The sequence below is a fragment of the Stegodyphus dumicola genome, chromosome 2, assembly GCF_044657685.1.
Source record: "Stegodyphus dumicola isolate Sdum_Otavi_A_Nest chromosome 2, ASM4465768v1".
Lineage (NCBI taxonomy): Eukaryota > Metazoa > Arthropoda > Arachnida > Araneae > Eresidae > Stegodyphus > Stegodyphus dumicola.
In genome coordinates, this window is record NC_140769.1 from 38418702 (window position 1) to 38438995 (window position 20294).

Here is a 20294-nt window from a genome sequence, read left to right on the forward strand (position 1 = left end):
GAAAAATTTAATGTAATGCTGTTAGTGGAATTCTGGAGCAGTTTAATCGACGAATATCCTACTAATTTGGGTAGGTGACAAAGGGTTCTACTTGTCCAAAAGTTTAAGAAATGCTGTCTTAAAACAATCAAAACAAGTTTTACTTCCCGTCTGTTTGAGCACAGGTCTGTTTGGTTACAAAATTAATGTAGCCTAAAGAATGCAACACATTATCAAATATAAATAGTGAAATAACATAAAAATAATTGCCTCGGTTTTGATTGTAGCAGATGAAAATTTTGGCTTATATAACTTTTTAACCAGGTTAGATGTGCAGTCTGATGTTTTAAAACTGAGTTCATATCTACCAGTGTGGTATGAAAATGAAGCTTTTTTAGCAGCACACTCCAAATCACTGTTGTAGTTATTCCCATCATTGGCTTAAAAAAAAAAAAAAAAAAAAAAAAAAAAAAAACTCTTTTGTTTGCTGAAGCAATAGCATTAATACCGCTGCAATGTTAAGCTGTTTTCAGGCGGCCTTAAATACAACCCTTTTTTATGTGCAGCAGAAAATTTCTAGTACCCAGTGGGCAGTAAATGTGTCCATTGATACTGCCATTACACAATTTTAAAGATTTATATTCTTGTTACATGATAAGACATTGAACACACATTTTCTTCTGCCCATTACTAAATAATGAGACAAAAAACGAATAGAGATAAAATGATCATAAACATATAAACGAGTTACATCACACACGAAAACAAAATAAATACATTGCCCCTGTTGTGTTGTCAAATGACTAAGTAAAAATTTGTGGCAAGACGGCTAGCCACAACTCTATCAAAATCGATATCAGCATTCGATCCAAGGATGGTTGAGAGATGTATTGCCATAAGACAACATTTAAAAATTTGATGTCCAACAAATAGGTCTAAAATTTTTAAAAAATACTTGGGAGTTATAAAATTCTCAAACCCTGAACATTACTCAGAAATAAATAGGTCTAAAATTTTTAAAAAATACTTGGGAGTTATAAAATTCTCAAACCCTGAACATTACTCAGACAGTACTAAAAAACCAGGACTGTCTGGGCTAATCTCAGGTGCATGTTAAGCATAGCCCTAGGCAATATATTTTTCATGTGAAATACTCTTATGTATGGGTTTATCAAGACAAGCTAAGTAAACAAGATCCCTAATCAACACATGATTTATTCAAATCAACACATGATTTTAACAGTTACATACTTTCAGTATATATTCTAAAAAACGTCAAATTTTTTTAATAAATAATAATTAAATTATGATCATGTGACATTATTAATGAGGAATTTCTTGTTAAGAGAGAAATATTTTAGAGTTTTATTTCCCTTATTGGTGAAGAAAATAAAACATAGATGTGCAATACAAGTTTTTTTTTTTTTTTTTTAACTTATGCAATTTATTTCAAAGTACATCTCAAGAACAAAGCTACAAATACTGTAAAATTTCCTCACAGCTGCTGCAAGTGTTTCTAGGTGTGAGAAAAGTTTTCTACATAAAAATAGTTTAAGAATTATTTAAGACCTTCAAACGCATATTTTACATTTAAGATATGTTTTCATACTGTTACATAATAGCTACTAGTTACTACTAGCTACTAGAGTAATCAAGTAGATCTCTAGAATATCATTGGTAATTTTGAAAACAATATAATATAATTTAAAAAAAATGTTGGAATTAAAATGTTACTTCAAAAATAAACAATGTTTTATTTTCCTATATGTCATTTTGACTTTTTTTTTAATTGGCTTGTATAACAAGATAATGCATGGACTTTTGACAAAAAGGTTTGGCTATGCCACTGCATTCATCTTTATTATTATGTATCTTAATCAGAAGAAAGATTTCTAAAAGTGCTTAATTTAAACATTAATGTATGCATGCACATAAAGCTAGATTAATAAAAATAAATAATTAAATAAAAATAATACATTTCTTGTGGGAAATGATCCAGGAAAGCATTTTTAATAGTTCAGTTACAAGCAGATTATTTTTCTTTAGCAAAAAATAGTTATACATAAATAATTGTAACATGGCTAAATAATTTTCTTAGCCATACCAGAAACAAAGCATAAATGTAGGATTAGAAATTTTAACCCAAAAATAAGTAGAATGACAATACTGAACACGAACTTTTGTAATTATCGAACGTTGCACTAAACCTTATTAATTTAGAATTTCTGACAGTTATCTGCCTAGTGGCTCTGAATACAATGCTCATTCTCAGTGCTGATTTGTATACACTCCTCTTTGCAGCATCCTATACCTTTTATGAAGTGTGACTACAAAGAATAAAGAATTTTTATGAAACATTGTTTTTATTGAGGAGAACTGCAGCTAAGACTGTTTGTTGCTGTGCTTTGGCAAACTTTTAGAGATGATGCTTTGAGTAAATAACAAATATATTAATAGTTTATTTGATTGAAAATAGCACACATCACATAAAAACAATTAAAACTTGGACATCCACTGATGAACAGAAACAAGGAACACTTTGAAAATATGTGACAAGCTATTAATGAATATTGTCGAAAGTCTACTGACTGTATTTCTGGAAAAATCCTCTTTGTCTAACAATTGTTGGAGAACAACAATGGGACAAGTCTCTCACTCACTTCACTGTTTTGTTAAATATACTTTTTTGTCCTTTTCTGCATATAAAAAAGCTTGCAAAGGGCAATTCAGTGAAGTGGATGAGGTGCAAGTAAAATAATCTTGTGTTTTGAATATTAGTCTGTGCTAACAGTTCCAGAGATGTTTCCATATTTGCAGGAGCAGGCAAAATAATAGAAAAAGGTGTAGCAATTATAACGGTGAAACACTCTGAGAGAGTACTAATTCAGAATTCATTTTTGATTTTTAGTTCAAATTTGACATTCTGAGTGAGATTAAAATACATAAGTGTTAAGCATAATAATAATTGCTTAAAAATAAATCCAGTTATTTTTTAGTACTCCCTAGTATAAGAGTAAAATATTTTTAAAAACAAATTAAAGAAAAGAATAAAGGCATCCAAACTCTTATTACCGTGAATTTAGTAATGCTGTACTAAAAACTGTAGCTAATTAAAGAATGCATAAATGCAAAAATAAATCTCTATGCAAAAAATATACTTACTGAGACAAGAGATTTTGTAAATTTTTCCCTCTTAAATTCACAGATGATGCATATGGAGAATGTGCAGATCGTAAATTACCCTTAAAATACATATCATATGATCAGCATATTAGTAAACAAGAAAAATGCTTATTTATCTATTCACAAGATGTAGATTAAAATGCCCTTTTAAGAAACAGTTAACATGATACATAACTTACTTGATGCCTAATAAAATTATATTTATGTAAGACAATAAACCAATAGCATGCTCATATCATCATAATAAAATGCTTTCTATACAATTTTGATAATTTATTACTAGATATTACTTGTCAAAAATGCAATTTCACAAGGGTTATTCAAAATTAAATGACGTCTAGATGACAATGATAATATTTTATTAATACAGTTCAATGCCTAATGCTTCACTGAATTTCAAAAATTTGCTTTGTGCTGTACAAAAAAATTATTTTTTATTAATGCATTCTACAGTAACATTTCACTTATATGAAGGCATACGATATTAAAAGAAATAATGCATTAATTAGAAGAAATATAGTATTATCATTTTTAAATTTAACTCAGTCCACAATAAGTTAACAGAAAAAAGTTTAAGATGCAATTCTTTTAAATTATTTTGCAATCCTATGCTTGGACTTGCTTTCTAAATATTATATTTATCACTGTAACCAAGCCTTTAATATAAATTTTGGTGAGTAACCAGACAAGTACTTCAGTAAAAGCCAAGTGATTGACCTGATAGGTTGTATCACACTCTTGCTCTGTAATTTTCTTAAAGTTAAATGTAATGTCCATGTGTAACTTAAACCTGTTAATAAATTATTGTTACAATATAAAGGATATCTTTTATGACTCCATCCAAAATGACCCCTCTCATATCACCAATTTTCTTTTATTTGACATTTTTCACTTTTTAAAAACATTTTATTTTAAATTGCAACTTCAATTTCTGAGATGACATGGACATATATATATAAAGCAGCAAAAAGTTAATGACGAACATGTACATTGTGCCAAAAAAAAGGGGGGGACAGTTCTATATCTCCTGTTCTACTGGGCTAACTGATGAAATTAAACTTATGATTTTCATGTCTCGAAAGCGCAACTTAAGATATGTATTATATATATATATATATATATATATAGCATTGCTCTGATATAGGTATTTTAACACAAAATGGGACTTTTTCTGAAATGACATGCTAATTTTTGTTTCCATATTTCGATTCTACACCTCAAATTATGCCAAACTACTAAGTTTTGTAAAAATCGCCTGAGCAGTTTTTAAAAAATTAACTCTCAAAATTTTAGCTCCTCAATGTTAATTGAATTTGATACATATTTATTAATCTCTCTTTCTTATTAAACTTGTTTGATTCTTTCTTTCACATTTCGAAATTCAGGTTCATTCCAAATCAAATTCGCCCATTTTTTATGAATTATTTTAACATTTGTAGTATTTTAAAATAAATTTTATAAATTTTTCGAAAAAAATTTTAATCTATAATACTTTTACCATCATCTTAAAAGTAGATATTATAAATAAATATAAAATCTACTTCTAAGCATACCTGCAAAAAATTAGTTTTTTATTCAAAATTTCCAAATATTTAATGTGAATTTATATATTGGCTCATTTTGAAATTTGGCATATTTGTTGAAAGCGATAATAACATCAAATGTGGTTTAGGCACTTTGTTAAAATTATTTGAAAGTAGGAACTATGTGACTTTTCCCGCTCATGCAACAATGTAAAAAGGAAAAGGAAAATAGGTTGCCATATATTAAGAAGTTTGCTAAGTGAATTATTCTTGGAGCAAATTGAAAAACATGTGCCAAGATAAATTTTTGAATTTCTCCATAGATTTCACACCAAATTTTTAAAAATTTAATATTTACGCATAATTTGAGTTGTAGAATTGAAATATGGAAAACAAATGGCATGTCATTTCAGAAAAAGTCCGTTTTTGTGTTAAAATACCTATATTAGAACAATGCTATATATAAATCTAATATATATTTTAAGTCGCGTCTTCGAGACATGAAAAACGAATTTGAATTTTGTTAATCGGCTCAGTAGAATGACAGATATAGAACTGTCCCTTTTTTTAATGCCTTTTTTATGTATTTTTTTTATTTTTATCTATCATTTTCCAGTAGTACTTTATCCCAAAATTCCCTGTGGTTCAATTAAACTGAATAAATTACAATGGCATACTTACAACTGATAGCTTGATTTGCTAATAAAGTTTATTTTAAAATAAAGTACAGCAATACTAACATTACTTTTACTTTTAAATAACATAAATTAAATTCCCTTTAAATGCAATTTGAAATACTCTCCACATACATAAAAAAGATGGCAGCTGCAATTTATAATGTAAATTTTTATAGATGCTACACAACTGAAAACAAGATATCCTTTAGTTCTGATGGAATATGCAATATAATATAAATACAAAAAAAAAAAAAAAAAAAAAAAAACCCACTGCTATGAAAACACAAATGCCATGAAACTGCTTTTGTCAGCATGACGCATCAATGAAGTAGAGTGGAAATTCTTCAAAAAGAATAGAGTTGATTACAAAGAAGGAAATATTTCTGTATTATTGAATATATTCCAGTTTATTGTGAATGACATAGCTATAAAAAGGGAATATATTAAATGAAGAATCAAATTCTAAGAAGTGAGCTAGTTAAGTCTAAGAAGTTGATGTATTTGAAACAGCAAAGTTAATAGCATGAAAGCATGGAAGCTAGGGACAGAATTATCCATCCACATTTGTTTTCACAGTAAAGCTACTGTTTTAGAAAGAATCTTTAACTGCTACTATGTCACATCATTTGAAATGGTGCACAGATCATCATCATTTGACTATGGTTAACCTGAAGAAGGCCCTATACAGCAGCGGTTCCCAAGGTGTAGCTTGTGAAAATGCTTATTTTGTTAGATGGTTATGAATATTTATTCATAATTGTTAATTAATTTATAAATATTAATGAATAGTTAATTAGTTAATATTCAGTAGTTTAATAGTCAATAATAAAATCATTAACTAATTGCAAATAATTATATATTTAATTATTATTACATTATTGCTTTTTAAGATTTCCCCCCGGTCTCATTTTTTTTCCCCATAGCAACTGTATGGAAATGAGAAATAATAATTTTAGTTGCTGCAGGCATGTGTATTGCATGGCTAAAATGTTTGGGGAAGACTGCAATACAAAAATCAGTAATATTTTATGATTTAGTAGTCTGACATATGTATATAGACCTGGCAGATACCTGGCAATGGAATAAACTGACAATAAAGTCTGAAGATTGCACAGGGATAATTTTCCCTTTGAAATCACGTTCTAAAATTTTATCTCTGGAGTTTTTATTTGTAATTCTTACCACATATTTTAGTCAATAATTAGTTTTCCATACAGTGATGTTCATTGAGCAAGTCCATTCTTTTTATAGCATGATAATACAACTATTCATGAAGTCATGGCTTCTACTTCTCTGATCATCTTTGAAATAGGCTATCCAAATACTGCATGACAACTGTTTGCCATGCTACAAGAGAAGACAGGAAGAAGTTGGTTTTTTGGACTTACTGTACAGCTCCTTCACAATATGGGTTAAGAACATCCCTGTTTACAAAACTGAAGATCTCCATCCCTTTTCTCTAACAAACCTCTTAGGATAACTTTGGCTCACCAGCACTCTAAGTGCAACAATGCCCCACAGATACTGTACACTTCTTGAAGTTTCAAACTTGCACCCAACAATATGGCAGCCATCTTTGCTAACCACTATACCAATCAGTGTGGCAAGATGACTGGAACAGAAGTCTCACAGCAGCTTACCAACAAAGTGATGTCAGTTCAATCTTTCTTTGAAAAATTTGTGAATGAAACTTAAAGACCTTCACATGAATGTGCAAGATTTTTCACACATATTTACAGGTGTGTACACATAGATTGTTAAATCAATATAATTTGTACTTACAGAATTTACTTTAGGAGGAATGTGACTATATGGATGTGGTCTTCTTGTCTGTGTAATAACTTGCTGCTTTGCGACTAACACCTGTAAATATAATTATTTAAATGAAAAAATAAGCACAAAAGTAATTACTAACAACTCCTAAATAATTAATACAGTAAAAAATTCAGGCATCCAACATCTGGAGTGATTTAATATCCGAGCTTCTGGACTATTAGTAATTTTTTTTTTTTTTTTTTTTTTTTTTCTTTTTCTTTTTTGAGAATCTTTTTTCATACTAAGTCTACAAATAGAAGATATAATATTTTAGAAAAAACAGGTGTATCTTAAAAGCGATTTTTCTCTGAACTACTTAGATTCTTGCATGTCACCTATACCTACTGGCTAGGGAACCACACTGTGACCAATGATAAGATATTAATTAACACAGGCCACAACCACAACTTTCGGCTTTTGAGGAGTTGTGGGTAGTTAGCATTTTTATTTGACCTAAACAATACACAAAACTCCAAGCCATATTTGTTTGGACAGAGAGAATATTGCTGACACTGATCTCCTTTTGTTGATGCAGCAGCAGGAAAGGGAGAAAGAATTAAATTCCATGAAATTGAAGTTCAGTTTTAACATAGCAAATTGCATTCTTTTTTAACTTTCTTACATGAACTAGCTATTAATATCTGCAGGAAACTATTATTACAGCTATCTTAACAAAATTTTAGTTTGAATTTTTGATTATGTCGAAAAGATTTCCTAATTCTGGGGCTGCAACTCGATCTACATATTGAAAGAATGTTTTAATGCTAGTCAAGTAGAAATTAAAGTCGTTGCAAAAAAATGGACACAAAGGCATTTTTATGTAAAGAGTATGGAAAGTCAATGGATACAAATAGAAAAAAAAAATATATAGTGTCAAGCTATTATGCAATGTCTGTTAAAATGCATTTTAATGAATTTTGCAATCTACTGTTGTTTTGAGTATGCGCATCAGTATACTAGTGTCACAATTTAGAAAACAAAAGTGAAGTTCTTATCAGGGCATTTAATAAGAAGGAACTGATGCACGTGGCCATTTTTAAGCTAAGTAATTCCTTCTCATTTCCATGGGTTATGATATCAAACAATGCAAGCTGTGACTTTTTCATTGACCATGCCTCTTGCTTACGATAACAGAGCTTTAACTGTTATATAATGTTAATTTAGAACAAAAATTATTTAAAATTTTTTCTTATGAATGTAGCTTGAATTTTTACAAAAATGAAATCTGCACTCTTTGTATGTTGAAAAAGAGATTAAGATATTAAATTATTGCTACACCTAACTTTTGCTTCTAATCCCCACCTTTTGTGGGACTTGCACTGTGTTGTACATGCCATGTTTAGTTTGTTTACTTAATTATGGCACAGTACACTAGGGGTATCTGCCTATGGGATGGGGAAAACTAGGAAAAAGTTCAAGCAGCCTGCCTTTTCATTGTAATTGAATCTAGGTCGAACTATCAGTTTTCAGTGACTTTGTCACTCGGCCACTGATGGGCGCACACCATGTTTAATTTGTAAAAGATGTAAAGAATGAGCATAACTGCTAAATTTAAATAAATAACTGCCAAAGGCTACACAGAACAATATAATGCAAAGTTGGCTCAGAACTTCATCAGTACGAATTCACTTATCAGAAAATCTAATGAAATGCTGAAGACAGGAATTCTTATCTAAGAAGCAAATCTGGCAACATAGGATTCAAAAGGAAGAACACGCTCTAACTTAACAATCCCAAAACTTCCCTTTAAATCCATATGAACACATTTGCATTCTGGCTGTGGGTTTTTATCTGCAGTGATAAAATTCATGGTAAAATTTTTCTAGGATATTTTGCATAAAAGCACTAAAAAGAACAACTGCTTTGAATCTATTCTTAAACTGATTGCTCAATAATTTCTATCAGTACAAAAGAAATAAAACCTACTTATGAGTAAATTTATTTATTGATTTTCAGAATAAATATCTAATAAAATGAGAAGTATGGATGCAGCAAATAATTCCCGTAATTATTTACTTATTTACTGGCATGTGTGTGCATATTAAAAATTGCAAGTTTAGCCAAAAGTGGTTGCACAAATGCATAAGTATCTAACACTTAATTTCAGCAAATGAAGAAAGATTATCTATGCTATAAAATTTAATAACTCACAGAACTAAATATATCAATTCATTCATTAATATTAGTTAATATCTTTGTTATAAAATGAATTCTAAAGACCAATTTATTTCAGAATAAATTTGTAAAAAGTATTTTTGAAAAGAAAATTACTTTCTCTCGCAAATGGGAATTTGCTTTTTCGAGCTGGCGAACTTTATCCTGAAGATCTTCAATCATTTCTTCAAGTTCAAGGTCCCTTTTACGTTCTGAAAAGAAAGGAAATATAACATTCCATATAGTGAAAACAATGAACATCATAGAGTATATAACATAATATTATGCCCAATATACATATAAAAACAGTACAACACATTAAATACAATTATGGACTGATTAATATCAATTCATTACGCTAGGACTGCATTCAATTCTAGGATTCTATTTAAATGTTCCATAAATATTCTAGGAATACTTTTAATGTCAAAGATTTTTCACAAAGATACTGACTCTCAATGTAAACTTTATTATCAAATATATCAGAAACTTTTAAATGATCTTGAAAATTCAAAGTTTTGTGAAACAATAGTTTGATATATACATTGACAAATGGGGCACAAGACCTGAGGACTTCAGTCACAAAGGTATCTCCAAATTCTCCTATAACATTAAAACAAAAATCTCTAAAGTGATATTCCCTTATAGTATAAAAAGGTACCACACATTTTAAACTCTAATAATTGGCTTAATTATTTTTAGAAGAACATGTAACATTCAAATTAGATTATGAAAATATAAATAATTTCCTTGCAAAAAGTTTAAGAAAAAATAATTAAACTTAATTCATTTAATGGTAAGAGAATTAATAATATTATTATTGTACATAAATTTATCTAATATCCATTTCAAAAATTTAATAGGCATCACATTTAAGATATATGATATATAATATATATAATAAAAGAAGAGATGGTAAGTTTCCCTTCCACAGTGAGAACTATCACCAGAAGAAATTATTTCTTCCATGTCAAAAAGTAACGTAATTATTTAAATTCATATTTTATTTATATATTTGATTATTAAAATGATGAAACAATTTAACTGTATTAACTTAATCTTTGTAATTATCAGTTAAAAGTCTGTAATAAAATAAATAAGAATTCTTTAGATTTTCTTTTTTAAAGTTCTCTCCATTTTAAAAATTTGCATTTTATGCAGCATGTAATATTTATTTTTAAATCCAACTGTCAGTTAAGCCTTCATCAAGAATGGCTGAACCCATCGATTATTTACCCATTTCAACTTTTAGAACATTGCCAATGATGAGGGCAATTGCTTTGCCAATGAACATTGCCCAAGGGGAAATTGATTTTACATCTTCAAAAATGCAGGACAGACAGTTACATACATCCATGCCTCTTTTTTGGGTTTGAACCTGAGCCTACAGCAGCTGGTCTCCCTAACCAACAAATTGAACCAGGTAGTACATAATAAATTAAAACCATAAAAACAAAATTACAAAAAGAAAAAAAAATGGGGGGGGGGGAGGGAAGAAAATTAAATAATCTTAAATGAAAAGTAAGGAATTTTCCGGTTATCCCATAAAATACCTTGCATATTCACATCACAGGTATATACTACATTTAAAGAGATTTAGGAAGGCTTCATAACAGATGCCTAATAATAATTAATTTTCTAATTTCGTCTCTGTTTACAAAAATATACATGCAATGGTAACCACAATAAGCATGAATTGTAAAGATTTTTAAATGCAAGAATAATATTCTGATTATATTGTCACATAATTTAAATCATAAAAGAAAATAAATTAATAACATAATGGTTTATAATGAAGTAAATCCCAGATTTCAGTTTACAAGTTCTCTCATAAACTACATTCACAGCAAGTACAAATCAAAACAATTCATCACAAATGCAAGGGCAACACAGTACTATGAGTTCATTCACACAAATCTCTTGAAGCATTAATCTGGAGCAACACTGAATCTTGAAAAAAAAGATTTGAAACACAGAAAGCTGCAGTGAAAGGGCAGTACCTGTTGACCCAACAGTAAAGCACAAGTGGCCTTACCTGTTATCAACTGTCTTTGAACAAGATTTCAATTTATAAGATTTAACACAATACATTTAAGAAAAACCTTTTTCAGAGTGCATGCAGATAGATAATAAAATATTGATTATTAATTGATTCAGTCAAAAGATATTTCCTGATTTTCTCCTGATGTCAGTCAACAATAGTAAATTTATATAATTATCTCATTATTGAATTCTCAAGTCTTAGTGCTGTGGTCAGATATAAAATATAGCATGGTTTGTGTTTGTGTAACAAACATTCATTCACGATAGCTTGGCAGCAGCCCAGCAGTAAAGTCATCGAATACTGGAAGTTCGACTTTGGTTCAAGTCCAGGTGAACAGACTGGTTGCATGGGAATTTTCGTAGTTTTCTCCATGTGAATACATTCCAGTTTTCTTAGAAAGTTATTCATTACCATTTTAGGCAGATAGCACTTACATGCTTTAGCATACTCAAATAAATCAAAAATTCATATATGACACATGTGATTTTTTTCCCAATTACATTCTTAAATAAAAATAGTAAATAAATAACAGATACTTTCTAATTATCCACACTCCTACTGAAAAGTCATGAATTTATTGGCAACATTGGAGAGCATTTGTGAAATTGTAGGCGACTGTGGAGAAAAATATTTGGGTACCTTTACATATATTTCAATGATGTATGCAGTGCTGCCTATTTTTTACATTCTTCTTTTGTCATACAAGAAATGCATATGGGAAGCACTGCTGTTCTCCCTGCATTAATAGTGATCTGTATTTGAGAGGGGAAAAAATAAGACAGAATTTCACGAACTCAGCGTTGTACATAACTTAGATACTATGCATAATCATAGCACCAAAGTCCTAAAATGAAAAGGAAAAAAGAGGGGCATTGATACCTTCAAGCAAGCCACATTATACTGTGTTGAAGATAACAAAAACTGCAATATGCAGTCTCCTGCTATAATAAAACGCTGAAATTTTCATAGGAGGAATAATAATCTATAGTCACACTGGTGAAAATGTCAAGAGAAGTGGAAAGCTACCTGGAGAGATATTATATGCATACCTAGATTGCCACATAAATGCTTTTTGTTGACACTGTGGGTTGCTTCCTTTTCAATAAAAGTGTAAATAATTAGAAAGTACTAAATAATAAAACAATGAATTCTAAACATTTAAGAACTAGCTCCTTTTTAGAAATATTAATTGAATTCAGATTCAGAGGAGGAAAATGACAACACTGTCAAATTACAATACTTCGTCAAACAAAACCATATTATGAATAAATTGCTGAGAATACAGAGGGTGTTTACATATTTTTTGTAACGATTTTGATTTTCTCCATGATTTTAAATATTAATTTTAAAATACAAATATGGCTGGCATCAAATTGAAATAAAGTTTAACTGTCAACTGTAACATTAAAAATATTCCTTTCTTTAAAATGTCACTGAAAAATACACAATGAATGGAAGGCTATATTTTTGTGCTGTCCGAAGAGAAATACTCTTATTCAATTATTTAAAAAAAAAAAAGGTAAAACGCATTTAATATTTAAAATATTTTTATATCTAAATATTTAATATTTAAAAGCATGCATAATAAGTGACATAATTAATATGAAAGGGAAGAAAAGTCAAAATTTACATTTGCCTGGGATAAAGACAAAAAATGCATACCCAACAAAGGTACGTACAACTCTTATTATATCTAAAAATCGCATCTCAAATTTTAAAGGAATATCTAGCTCTCCAAAGAGCTATTGCAAAATGTTTAAATATCTTTGTAGGAACTGTGAACAAAATTATAAAATCTGATTTAGAAAGCTAATCAAAATTTAAAAAAAAATTGATGCTCATCGCCTAACCCTGAAACATGTTTTTCAGCATAAGACTATGTGCAAATTACTGTATGGAAATTATTTGGCAGATGAAAAACGGAAATACACTCATGTCCATAAATTAAGGATAATTCATAATCACACAGAAATTGAACTCTTAAGTAAAAATTTCACTTGTAGAATTACCGTACACATATCTTCAAGAATAATACGCAAATTACAGGAAACCATCAAGTGATTGCGATAATACATCACAATCAAAAGAGTGTAAGAGAAGTGTATGTAAGGAATGGTATCAAAGAAGTAAAATTTGTTCACAAGCGTTCTATAAGCTGCTTAGCATCACAACCAAATAGCTATGACATAGAAGACACATGTGGATGATTTTTTACGTGGTATAATTATTGGCCACCTGGAATGTGGCCACACTCAGATGGAAGTATCCGAGGAACATGGAATTCCCAAAGTGTGATCTCTAGGCTTTGGCAACTATTCCAAAATGATTGAAATGTCAGTAGTTGTTGCAGCACAGCCCCCCCCCCAAGTTACAACACCAAATGATGACTGGTACATGGCAGTAACTGCCAAAAGAAGCAGATGGAGCACAACATCAGACTTGTCTCGTCAACTACTTTCAGCCATGGTTATGACAGTTTCAAGGCAAACTGTGTACTGACATTTGGGACAGATTAGTCTATATGTTAGCTGGCCTGTCAGCTGTGTTCTGCTCACGGCAACTCACTCACTTACCCCTTGGAGATAGAAAGAAGCTGCCACGACTCTGAACTGAATGCAACTCTGCATGTTTGAAACTCAGTAGTACACTGGCCTTTCAGTAATCATGACTTAGGAGGATAACATGAAGCCCCTTCCCGAGAGAAGGGGAAAGTGCACTAGTGAGGGGACATGAGGAGCATGTGGTTAATGGAAGAGGTTAATAACAATTTAAAAAAGTTTCTTAGCAATATTGCAGCAAAATATTTTATTTTTGCAGAAATTTTACTGTTACTTCTTCCACTGCAGGCAAATTTTACAAACTCATATTTTAAAACTGAGTTTAAGGTAAAAATTATCCTAAATCATCTTTAAAAATTGTTGCAACTTGGAATACTACAAAAAGAATGCATAGGAAAATTGTGACATAGTTTGATTAGAGAAATGTTACAGGAATCATTGCCTAAAGATTTATGTGTATGGTTGCTAGATTTTGAAACATTCTCAAAATTTGTTGATTTTACTACGATAGTTCTGTTATGTAAGTACTGAAAACAGCTAATATTTATAAATTCAATTTGATAATTAAAGTGATTTTCTCTGTATTTTTAAGTAAATTATTTTTAATTCCACAAGTTAAGCTAATAGGACACAAAATTTTTTACTATTTACTAAATAACTTTCTATTTGGATAGCAACTTTACAGAAACAGTTCTTAAACTATACTGATCTGCATGCCAGTATTAGAATAAAGGGTACAACTGATGTAAAGACATACTGAAATATTCAGTATAAAACGAAAGTTAAAAAAAAAAAATTATTCACATACCTGGACTATTCAACATTTCCATAGATTTCTTTTCTCTCAACAATCTAGACAATTTTGTTGAAAGTCTACAAGAAGAAAAATATGTCAAGTTTCTCCAGATCTGGAATTCTAAGTTTACAAGTGCAGTAAAAAAATTTTGGCTTTCTATTTTTAAATTTATTACTGTGACAAAATTGATTTAAGATAAAAATTTTCATATTTAACATAACAATAAGTAAGCAATTAATATCATTCAACAGATACACTGCACATCCAAATTAAAGGATAATTTAAAAAAGCATTAGTATTGCTCACTGATTAAAGATTCCAACCAACGCCTTTACATTAATTACAAGAAGACTGCAAAACTGAACTTGTGTGTACATTTTAGAGCACAAAATACCCAAATTAAGATGCAAGCACTACGCTGCAGAATAGATCTACATTGGGATATGGGAATGTAATACAATGCAAAGTTAACGTGATTTCTGAGCAGGGAAAATGACCGACTCCAACTCCTGGAATTTTAATGACTCCGACTTCGACTCCTTCATATATAAGTAAACATATACACATGGGTACAGCTTATTTTTTTTTTATCATAAAGGAAGTAATAGATGCTACAAAAAAAATTTATGCATAGCAAATTTTTCATATTAATTAGCATTTATTATGAAATGGAAAAACTGGCATTAGTAATTTCTAAGAAACAGTAAAACTTTGGCAAGATCTTCTTTGTCAGAGGACCATAGATCCGATTTGATAAACTTCAGAACTGTGAAGAGTGTTTCCACACTGACTTGAGTAGGAAGAAGAGCTGTTACTGTTACAGCTACTTCCTTTAACTTTTCAGGATAGATTTTCATAAGTTCTAAAAGAGGTGTCTTGCAAGAGCAATCATATTTATCTATTTCTTCAAATGTCATGTATAAATCTTGTTTGTATTTTTTCATTTTTATATCTAAAGGCTCTTGGTTCTTTATTTTCATTCAGTTTGCTTTAGCCTTTTCAATATTATCCAAATATTTCTCAAAATCTAATTCATCAGTGGAAGAGGATGATAGAGACTCAGTTGCAATATCTGCAGTTTGACTGTCCTGATTTGAATACTCCAGTTGTTCTGAGAAAAATTCATTCTTAATGAAAGTTCATAGATGACTTTCTTTGCCTTTTTAATTTGTTTGTCATCCAACAAAATTCGGTGCTTTGGATCTACATATATAGAACCCAGCATGATCTTATTGTCTAGCAAACTATAGTTTCTCTTTTCCAGGTTTATTGCATGATTCCTTCTGCAATAAACCCTCCATTTCAGAAAGAACAAACATCGGATTCTTCTAGTCTTGCCTCTTGTTAATTCTTCAGATTGTAGGTTTCTGGTGGCTATATACGATATAGAAAGAAGAGTTTCCAATTTTGCAAGATCATTCGACTGCTTTTCTGTTAGTGAAACATTAGGGTTATCTACATCTAACATTCTCATCATTGTTAATCCTTCAGACTGTGGCTTTTTTGTGGCTATATACGGTGTTGAAAGAATGATTTCCAGTTCTGCAAAATCATTCCACAGTCTTTCTGTTAGTGAAATATTAGGGTTATTTACATCTTCTGAAAAAGTTCTTAATCCTAACAACTACTATATCATCAAATATGTACTTCTCCATTGCGCTGCTCCTTTTCCTGCTCACTTCCTAAGAATAGCATCAGTTTTGGGAGTTCTTGCTGCTTACCTAAATTCACCAATGAGATTAGTAACTAAATGAATCAGTTTAATCAATAATGGCAAATATCACATCCATCCTGCTCCCTTATATTTATTTACTAATATGTCAATAAAATAGAAAATAACTATTTATTAATGTATATAGAATATAAATAAAAATATTATCTCAGTTTGTAATTTTTTTTAAATTCACTTTAATTTCATTTCAAATTCAAACTGTTCAATAAAAACTGGAGTTGGAGTCGACGTGCTTTTTACGACTCCAACTCTGACTCTTTTTACACCAAAATCTACCTGACTCCGACTCCACAGCCCTGTTTTTGAGAGTGATTAATATTCACAAGTTAGAACTCAGAGACATTTAGAAGATAAAAAAAAAAATAAGGGTTAATAGATACATTTATGGGGGGGATACCAACAGATATCATCCAAGATCTGAATATTCCTCAAAGTGTCATATCAAGAACTTTATTATTATTATTATTAAAAAACACAAACATTTCCCCATGTACCATGGAATGCATGTTATGGAATGCATAGCATGACTAATGGGCATAGCTTGCAGGCAGGCATCATCAACATCAGTAGGCTGGCCAGAGCACTCTACTTCTTGAATGTCATAATCCTTGTGTTTGAATTTTTCGTACCAAACCTTCACAGTATCATATGATACAACATTACTACCTTAAGCTGTACACATGATTTCGTGACATTCTGTAGCTGACTTTTTGCAATAGAACTGGAAGTAAATGATGGTTCTAATCTGGTAGCTTGATAGTTTCATTTCAGACATCTTGTACTTAACGATAATATTTTTCTTTTTTTTACAAATTTCACAACACAGTGCTCTAAAGCAAGTCTCTTTATTTTAAATGCCAAAAATTCATTTGACAAAATATAATTAAACATGGCAACGCAAAACTATTTGTGCAGGCAATATGTGCGATGGCAGGAAACTTTCGCTAAAACCTAATATTATGAAAAATGGCAATGTCAATTGAAGGAGAATGAAAAATTGCACAAACAAATCATATATCATGATATGATATCTACAAATGACCCCCCACAAGTATCTCCCTTTAAATGCATTACAGATTATATAATTTATCTTCCTCTTAAGCGCCATACTCCAAGCTCTCAAAAGCCATTTATTATATATGGCTCAATTCATTGTTTACAGAGGAGAGATTATACATTAAAATTAATACCTTACATGCTACATGCAATTCAACTTAATCCACACTGTAATTTATCACATTTGTGTGATATGTAAATTAAATGTTGCTTCTAAGAAAATTTACAGTCAAAGAAAATCCCAAGGTTTTTCATTTGCTTTACCACAGGCAATGGAGTTCCATTGAAAAATAGCTTAAATGCATCATAACAAATGTTTCACTTTTCTCTAATCATGACTCTGGTTTTATGAGGATTAAATTTAAAACCTTTTAACCAATTGAAGGTGAGGTTTAGAGTCTCCTGTGTGTGGAAAGAAAGAGTAGGAAGATCCCTACTCTGGAAGCAAACCAAGATATCTGCAAAGCCTATAATATTCCAAGAGACAAGAATTTTAATGTCAAAAGGTTTAAAATTACTAGTCACAGATATGCAGCTGAGATTTAATCTCATGTTAGGTTAATTAGAGATGCCGCTGACCAGAGTTTTCACTAATGAATGACAATGCTTGCTTGCACTGAGAATTTCTGGCATCAGAATGCTTGAAACAGAACATATCACTTCAATAGCTTGGAATGTTTACTCACAAGATTTGAAGTCAACTGAATATGTATGATGTTTGAAGCTACAGATTTGGAGTGTAAAGATATATTCCTACATGCTCTAAGATCAGGAAAATCCTTTTTTCAGAAGAATAGCATGTAATTCCCCAAGGCTGTGATAAATAATTTTTTAAATCCTACGAAGTCATGATCTGAATATTTAATTTTTTTTAAAGGTAACTAAACTATATATTATATCACAGAAAGATTTGCTGCAAGAAATGTTTTTCCATCATTTTAAAATGTTCATGAATTTGACTTTAAATTCAATATTTTAAGATTAATCAAGTGGAAAACATGGTAAGTTATGTGAAATAATGGTTATGTACAATCTGTTTTTAATAACTTTTTAATAAATACCAGTTACATTTTATTTTTTTGTCAATATCCTTTTATTTCGATGAGTAGGGTAAATTATGTTAATGATACCATAAAAAGTATCAAATACCTTTTAAACTCATCTTCCTTTTTTTTAGCCTCCTTTTTTAGCTGCAAATTTTCTTCTTTAAATTTATAGTACTGATCTTCCAAGTCACTTCGTTGCAATTGTGCAGTTCGTTTCACTGGAGTCATCTGATGGCCAGATACTGCGAAAAATATTTATAAATATCATACAAGTTACTAACTAAAGTTCTGAGTAATAACATGGTATGCATACAACATAATTTTACTCTCATACAAACAGAGAATTATTCTTTTCTTAAATGCCAGATACAGTTAAATAAAAGCATTTCCTTTTTTTCTATGTATCTTCTGAATTTTATTTTAAAGATATAGATTTTGGTATCATGGCTTTTTTTTTTTTATTTATTTATTTTTTTAAGAAAACTCTTATTAACACGAATCTCAAGGGATTAAAAAAATCATATGTTAAACAAATTTGTGTTAACCAAGGACTCAAATTTTATATTGGGAGCAGTTTCTACACATTAACCACTTACAAAATACAGTTACATAAGTACTTATGCGTGTCATCATAAAACACTACAATACGACATTAATTAATGTAGTGTAATTTGGAAACATGCATCATTTTTTGGTGAAAAATTTCTATCTACTGTGCTCTTGCAGACAGGAATGAAAATGCCTGATAACTCATGATGAACTGCAATTATGGTTTCCATAAACTAGTGATCAACTCAGGTGTTGCAGCAAAATGTTCTAAAGTGTCCAAGGCATGTAACGTTTTCTAGCAGGTTGGTGACATGATATATTCCTCCCCGTTTTCTTCTGATGATATTTCTTGCACCTCAGCTACCAACTGCATGCTTCACCACGGAACTTATCACCTTTAACTATGATGGTATGACCCTGGGAAATATTGTAAAAAAGTCCAGTTTTGTCCATATTGCAAACATCACATGAGGCACATATTCTCGCCCTTGGTCAAATTCATGAAACCAGTTGTTTGCTCTTTCTTCAGCAACTTCTTTATCAACTGTTTGCTTTACCACAAATCACTGATGATGAAATCGAGCATCTCTTTCGGAACCAGTAGAACTAAGCAGCAGATTGAATGTCTAAAATTTTTGCAATCTTGTTTGCTTTTGACTGAATTATATATAGATCCCATTAAAGGTGTATTGGAGGCATTCATATGATTGAACCATTCTAGAAGTAAAACTTTGACATCTTCATATTTAGCACTAAGATTTGTACCTCAACAAAAAGCAGCAATGTTAAGAATTTTTTCACAATCTTTAAGTATTATGGATCTAGAAGATTTGGCAATTCGATACTTTTAGGCAAAAGTACTTTTCTTTAATGCACTGCAGCCTAATTGTCTAATTCCTCTAGGATTGCCCTCCCCCAAGATCTGTGACTGTCTTTTTCCTTTTGGCCATCAATCACATTACTGTTTGTAATTTAATTTTCGTTGTTGTATCCTAAAATCTACCAGAGTGTCATCTACAGGTTTGCCGAACTGTCAAATAATAAACATAAGTTGGAATGTACTGAAAATTCATATGTAACTAAACTACAGTTCAGCATATCTATGTAAATATTTACTGTAAATTCAATTCATTAAAATTTTAACTGGAATTATTCTTTTAGTATGCTGCATACTACTGAGTT

General features: G+C 30.3%; 1 protein-coding gene across 1 annotated transcript in view; it reads right to left on the reverse strand.

Annotated features, from left to right (window-relative positions):
* LOC118185718 (protein fantom-like) overlaps nucleotides 1-20294 on the reverse strand; it is a 137870-nt gene that overhangs the window by 108714 nt on the left and 8862 nt on the right. The window contains exons 3-7 of the mRNA XM_085810604.1: nucleotides 18667-18805; nucleotides 14742-14806; nucleotides 9449-9543; nucleotides 7145-7225; nucleotides 3142-3221 (exon numbers count right to left, since the gene is read on the reverse strand). Of these exons, the coding sequence (XP_085666730.1) occupies nucleotides 3142-3221; nucleotides 7145-7225; nucleotides 9449-9543; nucleotides 14742-14806; nucleotides 18667-18805 (460 nt within the window). The remainder of the gene's footprint in view (nucleotides 1-3141; nucleotides 3222-7144; nucleotides 7226-9448; nucleotides 9544-14741; nucleotides 14807-18666; nucleotides 18806-20294) is intronic.